The 10,612-nt window shown below is 44.8% G+C and overlaps 1 protein-coding gene across 2 annotated transcripts in view; it reads left to right on the forward strand.

The window, feature by feature from the left end:
- cib2 (calcium and integrin binding family member 2) overlaps positions 1 to 10,118 on the forward strand; it is a 110,409-nt gene extending 100,291 nt beyond the window's left edge. For both annotated transcript variants that reach the window (XM_063070250.1, XM_063070251.1), the window contains one exon: positions 8,938 to 10,118. In XM_063070250.1, the coding sequence (XP_062926320.1) occupies positions 8,938 to 8,959 (22 nt within the window). In that variant the 3' untranslated portion in view covers positions 8,960 to 10,118. The remainder of the gene's footprint in view (positions 1 to 8,937) is intronic.
- The last annotated feature ends 494 nt before the right edge of the window (positions 10,119 to 10,612 follow it).

Raw genomic sequence — 10,612 nt, forward strand, 5'->3', positions numbered from 1 at the left:
AAGACCTACATTAGTGCCTGTTTTCACTAACTGAAAGAAATCCGAAGAGGATTTTCACTTTTATGAAAAAAGGTGCCTGCTTTAAACTTGTGTTTACCCCAAGAAAGACTATCATGACCGTGAAGTCTTGCACGGGCAGGTGTGTGCGCATGCGTGTACGTGCTGATTTTTTTCTACAAATTGGTTTTGGCTAAATCTTCCCGCTTCTGTTAAGTGAAACTACACTGTACATACATTACTTCTACTTTATAAAGGCTGTGTATTTATCATATCATTCCTGCTTTTACTATATGTTAGTGTTATTTTAGGTTTTATGTGCTATTTAGTATGATTTGGTAGGTTATTTTTTTGGGTCCGGGAACGCTCAGAAATTTTTCCCATATAAATTAATATCTTCGCTTTACGCCATTTCAGCTTACGAAAGGTTTCATAGGAATGCCGTATTTTCGGATCAGCCAAACATGTGGCAGCAACTCAATGCATGCAATGCGGGAGAAACCTGTATAAGATAAGGGGCAATAAATGGGGAAATGGGATCAATGGAAAGCTCCAGAAGCTAGCATAAATTTGATGGGCTGATTGGTTTCCTTTTATGTCATCAGAATATACACAGTGGCCATTTAATTAGGTACATCCTGTATCTTGATCTTGATCTTCTGCTGCTGTAGACTATCCACTTTAAGGTTCAAAGTGTTGTTCATTCACACCACTGTTGTAATGTGTGGTTATTTGAGTTACTGTCGCCTTCCTGTCAGCTTGAACCAGTCTGGCTATTCTCCTCTGACCTCTCTCATTAACAAGGCATTTTCTCTGACAGAAACCTGGATGTTTTTTGTTTTTCACACCATTCTCTGTAAACTCCAGAAACTGTTGGGCTTGAAAATCGCAGGAGCTCAGGAGTTTTGGGAGATACACAAACCACCCCATCTGGCACTAACAATCACTCCGTGGTCAAAGTCACTTAGATCACATTTCTTCCCAATTCTGATGTTTGGTCTGAACAACAACTGAACCTCCTGACCATGTTTGCTTGCTTTTATGCATTGAGTTGCTGCCACATGTTTGGCTGATTAGAAATTTGCAATAACAAGCTGATATAATATGTGGTCACTGAGTGTATGAGGGAAAAATGTAGAGATGAATGTGTAACAAGGATAAAATCTGGACCATCAGTCAGTGGCTGTGAGTTTCAAAGTCTTCACCAAGGATTAGACAGAGAGTCAGGGTTCACAGGGTTATAACTGAGGATCAGATCAGGGGCCAGAGACTCATCACTGAGGATCAGGTTAAGGGTCAGGAACTCATCTTCGCCAACGATCAGGTCAGTGGTCAGATGCTCAACACCAAGGATCAGATCAAGGGTCAGATGCTCAACACCAAGGATCAGATCAGGGGTCAGGGATTTATTACTGAGGATCAGATCAAAGGTCAAGAGCTCATCGCTGAGGGACAGATCAGGGACTCACCACCGAGGAGTCAGGGGTCAGGGGCACTTTCACTAACACTCAGACCAAAGACTTCACAGAAAATCAGGGCTGGAGCTGGGAGCTAGGTGGAGATCAGCAAGGTGGGAGGAGAGAGCGTTGGGAGTTACAGGTTGGACAACTGGACTTACACTAGGGGCTGAAAGGATCATTCGGTCAGGATCGGACCCTTGATGGTCTGTGGGATCTGAAAATTTGGAGATCAGAGTGCTGCAAGGCTGGTACCTGTGCCTTATTGGGTTAGGAGAGGGTCCCGGGACAGTGGGGCCTCTGGAACACTTGAAGAAAGAGATTCAGTAAGGGACACCATCCAGCATTTGTATTATTAATGGCTGTCCCAGGACATTCAATGATGTTCACTCCCAGTTCAAGTTCCCAACAATGTTCCAAGGGGAATGTTTCCCTGACAATGACAACAACACATGCATGACTCATGCTAAGGTGAACCTGGAACAAAACTGAGCAATGTTAATGTGCCCAAAAGTGAGGTGTGCTGGCACATTCATTAAGTTACTGTGCTAGTTTCTAAAGCTACTGTACACCTCAAATATCCTTTATGTAAAATACATTCAAAAGGCACCTTTATTAATGCAAATTCTGTTTTTTTTGAATGGATGCTGAATATTAACAGGATGTTGGAGTGGAAGATGCTGCAGAGAGCAAGGGGTTTTCACTCTTTTTAGATGTCTCAGTTCTTCCCAGTCATTTCTCTTTTACACGCTGAAATTATGACTCTGGGAGCCTCTGGAAACCTTACCAGAGGTTGGCATTAGCAGCATTACTTGGCACACCCTGATTAATCTGCTCCTCAAAACTGCATATATTACTCCTGTAGGAGTAGTCATCTCCAAAGTGCCAATTGCGCAACCTCAAACTCCGACTCTGGCCTTGACCTCCAGGCTGGGTCTTCACGTGCTGCCACTGGAACCCCCGTCTCCCCATCCCCTGCCACCACTCTGCAATCCCGTCTCTCTCAGGTCCTACCACCAACTCCTGGATCCTCGGAGACTCCATCTTCCTCTCACCCCACCATCCCCGAACATCCCAAACTTCCCTTCTCCTCAGACACTTCCAACTCCCTTCCCCTCTGATCCCAGTTCTCATCTGTGCCTGGTTTTTACTATTCTATCTGAGGCAGTACGTTCTGTCCTCAATAAGGGCCTCATCTTTCTCCCCCTGTGCCTACACCTCAGTGAATTCTGCACCCACCACACCGCTGAGCTCTTCTTCCACCGCCTCCGTTTACGAGCCTATATCTTTGACAAGGACCCCCACCCTGCACCAATGACCCCTTTTCCCATCTTCAACCCTCCTCCTCTTCCTGGACACCCCACCTTGGTCTTCTGCCTGCTCTGGACCTTTTCATTGCCAACCTCCGATGGGACATTAACTGTCTAGACTTTAACACTCCTCTCTCCAATTCCAGCCTCCCTCCTTCCAAACACTCGGCTCTCCACTCGCACCGCACTAATCCTAACTTCACCATCAAACCTGCAGATAGGGGAGGTGCTGTACTAGTCTGGCGTACTGACCTCTACCTTGCCAAGGCCCAGCGCTAACTCTCAGACACCTCCTCTTACTTACCCCTCAAACAGGATCCCACTAAGGGCCATTAACTCCCACACCATCACCAACCTATTGATTCTGGGGATCTCCCATCCATTGCCTCCAGCCTCATAGATCCCGCATCCCACACCTCCCATTTCTACCTCCTACCCAAAATCCACAAATCTGCTCGTCCAGATCCATTGTTTCAGCTTGTTCCTGCCCCATGGAACTCATATGGGCATACCTCGACTCTGTTTTGTTCCCCCGGTTCAGTCCCTTCCCACCTACATCGGTGGCTCCTTACACGCTCTTGATCTTTTCAAGGATTTCAGGTTCCCTGTCCCCATCATCTTATTTTTACAAATGTACCATGGATGGCCAGTCCCTAAACACCTCCACTCTACCCACCCCCCCACTGGGAAGGCCTCAAAGCTCTCTGTTTCTTTCTGGGCACTAGACCCAACCAATTTCCCTCCACCACCACTCTCCTCTGCCTAGAAGAACTTGTCCTTACTCTAAATAATTTCTCCTTTGGCCCCTCCCACTTCCTTCAAACAAAAGCGGTAGCCTTGGGCACTTGCATGGGTCCCAGCTATGTTTGCCTGTTTGTCGGCTACGTTCCAAGCCTGCATTGGTGACTGTCCTGCACTTTTCCTATGCTACATCGACGACTGCATTGGTGCTGCTGAACTCATCAATTTCATTCACTTTGCCTTCAACTTCCACCCTGCCCTCAAAATCACTTGGTCCATTTCTGACACCTCCCTTTCCCTTTCTCGATCTCACTGTCTCTATCTCCAGAGACAGCTTATCCACCGATGTCTATTATAAACCCGCAGACTCTCACAGCTACCTGGACTATACCTCGTCCCACCTTGCTACTTGTAAAAACGTCATCCCCTTCTCTTAATTCCTCTGTCTCTGCCGCATCTGCTCTCAGGATGAGGCTTTTCATCCCTGAACAAAGGAGAGGCCCTCCTCTTTCAAAGAAAGGGGCTTCCCTTCCTCCACCATCAACGTCTCCATCAACTGTATCTCTTCCGTTTCACATACGTCTGCTCTTATTCCATCCTCCCGCCACCCTACCAAGGATAGGGTTCCTCTTGTCCTCACCTACCACCCCACCAGCCTCCACGCCCAGCACATAATTCTCCGAAACTTCTGCCACCCCCAAATGGATTCCACCACCAAACACATTTTTCCCTCCCCCCCCATTCATCCCTCCCCACTGATCTCCCTCCTGGCACTTAACCTTGCAAGCGGAACAAGTGCTGCACCTGCCCCTAAACCTCCTCCCTCGCTACCATTCAGGGCCCTAAATAGTCCTTCCAGGTAAGGTGATATTTCACTTGTGGATCTGTTGCGGTCATATACTGTGTTTGGTGATCTCAGTGTGGCCTCCTGTATATCGGTGAGACTCAACATAGGTTGGGAGACCGCTTCGCCAAACACCTGCATTCTGTCTGCCAGAACAAGCGGGATCTCGCAGTGGACACCTATTTTAATTCCACTTCCCATTCCTATTCCGGTATGTCAATTCATGGCCTCCACTGTTGTGATAAGGCCACCCTTAGGTTGGAGGAACAACACCTTATACTCCTTTTGGGTAGCCTCCAACCTGATGGCATGAACATTGATTTCTCAAACTTCCAGAAATGCCTTCCCCCACCCCCTTCACCATTTCCCATCCCCTTTTCCCTCTCTCATGTTATCTCCTTGCCTGCCCATCACTTCCCTCTGGTGCATCTCCCCCCCACCTTTCAAATCTACTCCTCACCTTTTTTTCTCCAATCCTGCCAGAGGGTTTCAGCCCGAATTGTTGACTCTGCTTTTTTTCCACAGATGCTGCCTGGCCTGCTGAGATCCTCCAGCATTTTGTGTGTATTACTCCTGTAGGAGATTGCTTTGTAAATCACTTTACAAATTGATGCTAATCCCTGCCCCTAATTGCTTTGTACTAGATCCACTGTCAAGGACTGGTCAACATTACTGTAGTGTTTTTCCCCGTATCTGTGCACTCTCTGCAGACGCATAATGTAAGGTTCACCAGCTGTATAACAGTCTGTCTGAGCTCTCTTTCCACAGCCCAAACTGTAGCATTGGTATTGGTTTATATTGTCATGTGTATCAAGTTCAAACTAAATTTCTAATGAAACTATGTCTACACTGTGTCACCATATATTACCTGAGATTCATTTTCTAGCTGACATCCACAAGAAAACAAAGAACCACAAAGGTATTCATGACAAACATCCAATGTGCAGAAGGGGACACACTGTGCTAATGATAAATTTTAACAGTAAATAAATAACACTGAGAACATGAGTTGTGGAGTCCTTGAAAGTGAGTCTGTAGGTTGTGGAGTCAGTTCATTGTTGGGGTGAGTGAAGTCATCCACACTGGTTCAGGAGCCTGGTGATTGTAGGGTAATCAGTAACAGTTTCTGAACTTGATGGTGTGGAACTTAAAACTTCTGTAGCTCCTGCCCAGTGGTGGTAGTGAGAAGAGAGCTTGGCCTCAATAGCGAGGGCCCTTGATGATGGATGCTGCTTTCCTGTGGCAGCACTCCTTGTAAATGTGCTGATGGAGACTGTGGAGGAGATGTTGTTGCCAATCCATCTGACTGGGGTCTGCAAGTGAGGAAATCGAGGATCCAGTTGCACAGGGAGGTATTGAGACCTAGGTCTTAAAACTTAGTGATGAGTTTTGTGGGGATGATAATGTTGAATGCTGAAGATACAGTAAAAAGCTTGTCTTTCATACTGTTTATACAGATTAAATTATTACACAGGGTATTGAGCTAGAATAAGGTAAAACAACAACAAAGCAGAATAAAGTGTAAAAACTACTGAAAAAGTGCAGTGTGGGTAAATGATAAAATGCAAGATCGTAGCAAGATAGATTGTGAGGCCAAGAGTTCATCTTATCATACAAGAGGTCCACTCAAAAGTCTGATAACAGTAAGACAGAAACTGTCATTGAGCCTGGTGGTATGTGCTTTCAGACTTTTGTATCTTCTGCCTGATGGGAGAGGGGAGAAAGAGAGGATTTCTGGAGTAGGTGGGGTCTTTGATTCTGCTGGTTGTTTTACAGAGGCAGCGAGAATTAAAGACAGAGTCCATGGAGGGGGAGGCTGGTTCCTTTGATATGCTGAGCTGTGTCCACAACTCTGCAGTTTCCTGCAGTCCTGTGTGGAGCGGTTGCTGTACCAAGCTGTGATGCGCCCAGACAAATGCTTTCTATAAAAATCAAAATACAGCAATAAAAATTGGTAAAAATCGACAGTGACATGCCAAATTTCTTTACCAGCTGATTTAACGACATTTGACAGAGGGCCTTATCAGTTTTCACCAACCAGCAGTGTATGAGGTGGTGGTGGCAGGTGTGCTGGGAAAAGGGAGGGAATTTGCACCCCTTGTCTCTCTAGGCACTGATTCAGAATTCAAGATCTCCATTCACTGCATATTGCCTGGGATAGGAGAGGGAACCTCGTCTTCCAGCCTCACAGGCAGTGCCACTACCATTGAGATGGAGACCCATTTCACTTTCAAAATTGATGGCAACAGTTCCATTAAAGCTGAAGTGAAGAAAAATACAGGAGAGGCCACTTGTATTATGCCAGTGACGCTTCTCCAAAGGGAGGAATGTAATTAGTAGTTATGCAAGTATCACAGAGGGATACTTATCTCAGAATCAGTTTTATTATCACCGGCATGTGTCGTGGAATTTGTTAACTTAGCAGCAGCAGTTCAATGCAAAACATGATAATATGGAAGGAAAAACAATAAGTAAATCAATTACAGTAAGTATGTATATGAAATAGTTAGATTAAAAATAGTTCAAAAATAGAAATAACATAAAAAAAAGTGAGGTAATGTTCATGGGTTCAATGTCCATTCAGAAATCAGAGAGCAGAGGGGAAGAAGCTGTTCTCAAAAAGCTGAGTGTGTGCCTTTAGGCGTCTGCTCCTCCTTCCTGACAGTAACAATGAGAAGAGGGCATGTCCTGGGTGATTAGGGTCCGTAATAATGGATGCCACCTTTCTGAGGCACCGCTCCTTGAAGATGTCTTGGATACTATGGAGGCTGGTACCCAAGATGGAACTGACTGATTTTACAACTTTCTGTGGCTTGCCAAATGCTTGAAGAGGTCTGGAGGAGACCATTTAAAATAGAAATGGGAACCAGCCCTTTTTTTTCCATATTAGGTTCCAGTTAATTATGATTAACTTACAGAATGTAAATTCAAGTGGTTGAATAATATTGGACTAAATTACTGTTATTGCCAATAGTAAGTGTGCATTACTGGTATTATTAATACCCATCTCATTCACTAATGCCCTTTAGAGAGGGAAACCAGAACACTATAAGATATCAGAGCAGAATTAGGCCATTTGGCCCATCGAGTCTGCTCCAGCATTTCATCACGGCTGATCCATTTTCCCTCTCAGCCCTATTCTCCTGCCTTTCCCCCGTATCCCTTCATGCCCTGACTAATCAAGAATCTATCAATCTCTGCCTTAAATATACTCAAAGACCTGGCCTCCACAGCCTTGTGTGGCAATGAATTCCATAGATTGACCACCCTCTGGCTAAAGAAATTCCTCCTCATCTCCATTCTAAAGAGACATTCTCTCTATTCTGAAAGCTGTGATCCTGGGCTGTATGTGACTCCAGGCCCACCAGTGTGATTGCCTCACTTGTCCTCTGGAGTCACTGTTCAGGAGTCAGCAATATCCACAGCCTGTGAACTAGTCCTCAATTTCCAATGATTATAATGCTTGATTTTTCCAGTCTGTATGAGATGTGTGTTTCTGGGGAGTTGTGCTTCCACTTGCTGCATTTCAGCCCCAACTACACCGAGTTTCATAGTTCTGAAGCATTTGGGGGATACATTAAACTTATCAAGTGTAACAGTGCAGAAGTTTTATTCTTTATATTTTTTAGAACCGGCCTTGTAAATATCAAGTTCAAGTTGAAGTTTAATTGTCATTCAACCATACATGAATACCCATGAATACAGCCAAACGAAACAGCGTTACCTTGGGGCCACAGTGTAAAGCACAGGACCAACAGTCATACAGATTTACAAAGCACATGTAAGATAGCGGTAAACATATAGTCAGACAAAATTATATAATATAGTCTAAGTCCCTGAGTTGTCGACAAGAACAATCCCAAAAGTCCACGGACACATTCAGTCCTACTGAGCAAACACTGGAGGAGAGCACTGAAGGGAGGGGCCTGCCCCCAATCCAGCATGGACGCTGCACCGTATCGCCTTGTACGTCACCTCTCCTGGGTGGCTGCAACATGCGACACCAAAGCACGAGGCCTAGTCTGCGTCACAACGGAGGTCAGGCAGCTCCCTGGTGTTATTCCCACCAAGGAACCAGTGAACCAGACTTGCAGCATTCTATATTACCAATGCCCAACAGGGACTTGCAATCACACGAAGAGCGACTGAGACAATACGCCAATTCCAAACATGATAACCCCCTTCCCCTTGAAGAATTGCAATGTACACAGCCTTGTTTCCCAGGATTGGAGAACCAAGAACTAGCGGACGTAGGTTTAAGGTGAGAGGGAAGAGGAAACTGAGCAGCAGCACTTTCACCCAGAGGGTGGCCCATGTATGGAATCAGCTGCAAAGGCAAGCGGTTGAGGCAGATACATTGACAACATTTAAAACATGTACACAGATAGGACAGGTTGAGAGGGATATGGGCCAAATGTGTGCAAATGGGATTAGTTTAGACTGGAATGAGGAGCCAAAGGACCTGTTTCCATGCTGTGACTATCTGATTTTATGGCTTTATAATTTGGAGTGAAAACTATTTATTAATACATGAATTGTAGTGATTTAAAATCCAGTCTTCTTATTCTGTGGCCTTTTATTTTTCCAGCACTTTTCACATTCGGATCTGAAAGGCAGAGATTGGACTGGCATACGATAAGACAGGTGCACGTGAGATCGGGGCTGGCAAACCTTGGTTGTTGCAACCTCTCAAACTGTTGTGCCCAGATTGCAGAGTTGGTTGGAACATGAGCCCACTCAGCTGAAGAGAAAGAGCAGCTGAACTCTCCTACTTGTGTTTGACTGAGCAACTGCGCAGGGGTCAGGCTAGATTGCCGATAATTCAAGTTACCTGATTGGATGCTTGAAGCCTCTGTAAAAAGTGACAATTAACCTCCATGTTGATAGCAACACTCTAGAACTTCAGGAGCTCTCTTGAATTTACCACTGATGGCAGTGACAGTGAAGGTGATTCACTAAACAAAGCACAGCCAGATTCCTAGGGCTAAATCTTCTTTATCTGTATTTTCTATCACAGTAGACAATGGCGCATCACCCTTTACCTGGGTTGCAAGGAAACCTTTCTATATCTCCACTGTTTTGTAATTGCTTGCTGTAGATGTTTCAGTTATTAATTTTCATTCAAAGTTGTTTGTTAATAATGGACCTGACAAAATCTCTTCTAAGTCTTTGCTTTTGGTGATTCCTCTTTGCAGAAGCATCAGCGATATGTATGATCCCAACTTTGCCTCCCATCTCCACTCCCCCATTCCTGCAAAGAACCTTGGCAGGATACCTCAGTGGACCAGTTGCAGGAACACTGAGGTTTATTGCTGTGACTGGGTCTGTGTTTACAATGCTTATCCATCAGTGGTTGGATCTTAGCTGGGTGGTGGGGCTACTGGTAAAACCCAGCACACTGCAGGTCCAGCAGAGGATGGAGACCATTGTGTTACCAGCTACACAAACCCAGTCATTGACAATGCATGAATGCAACCTTCTGCTTTCCCCATTTTTTAAAAAAAATTCTAGTATCAGAGAGGTACTGGAGCACAATGACAATCATGTGGCTGTAATACAGTCTGTGGAAGGGCTCTGTTAATACACTGTTCGGATTCTTTCTCACTCTGAGGATCGCCAATTGGCAATTACTGTTTTCGGTTTGAATATGCTCTTTGATTTTCTTTCATTTTTCTTGCAACTGATTGTAAGAAATTGATATGTACTGATATCTCTGTTCCAGGGTCTTTCCCTGTTGAAAACTTCTGGTTATATTTTGAAAATATGGCTTTCCCGTTGCTTGTTGTCTTAAATAAATAATTGAAAGCAACCCAACTGCTTAAGCTGTGTCCTTGGAAAGTTTCATACACTGTGTCAGCATGCTTAACCCAACAGATGACCTAAAGGTCCTCCTGTGAAGGCACATCTTCCACCGTGAAGTCTGCTTGCGGAACCTTGGACCTCAGCTCCAAGTTAAATCCATGAAAACTGAGAAGACTGTGTACTGATAGAGGGTCTGAACATTGGTTATTCTAGTGAGGATATCACCCGACAAGTCAGCGAAACAGGTTGGTGCCTGAAGGTTTTGGAAGGTTCCTGCATTCCTTCAGAATTGTGTCTCCTTTGCTGACACTTAACCAGGTAGCCCAGAATTAAGGTGATTCACTACTGGAAATGAATGGTGTGGAACCTGACTTCTAACATCAATCTAAGAGAGCGAGATTAGTATCGGAAGAGAATTGAAGAGCAGGCATTTAGATATTTGACATATCATCTTTCGATTC

The sequence above is a fragment of the Mobula hypostoma genome, chromosome 18 (assembly GCF_963921235.1).
Source record: "Mobula hypostoma chromosome 18, sMobHyp1.1, whole genome shotgun sequence".
Lineage (NCBI taxonomy): Eukaryota > Metazoa > Chordata > Chondrichthyes > Myliobatiformes > Myliobatidae > Mobula > Mobula hypostoma.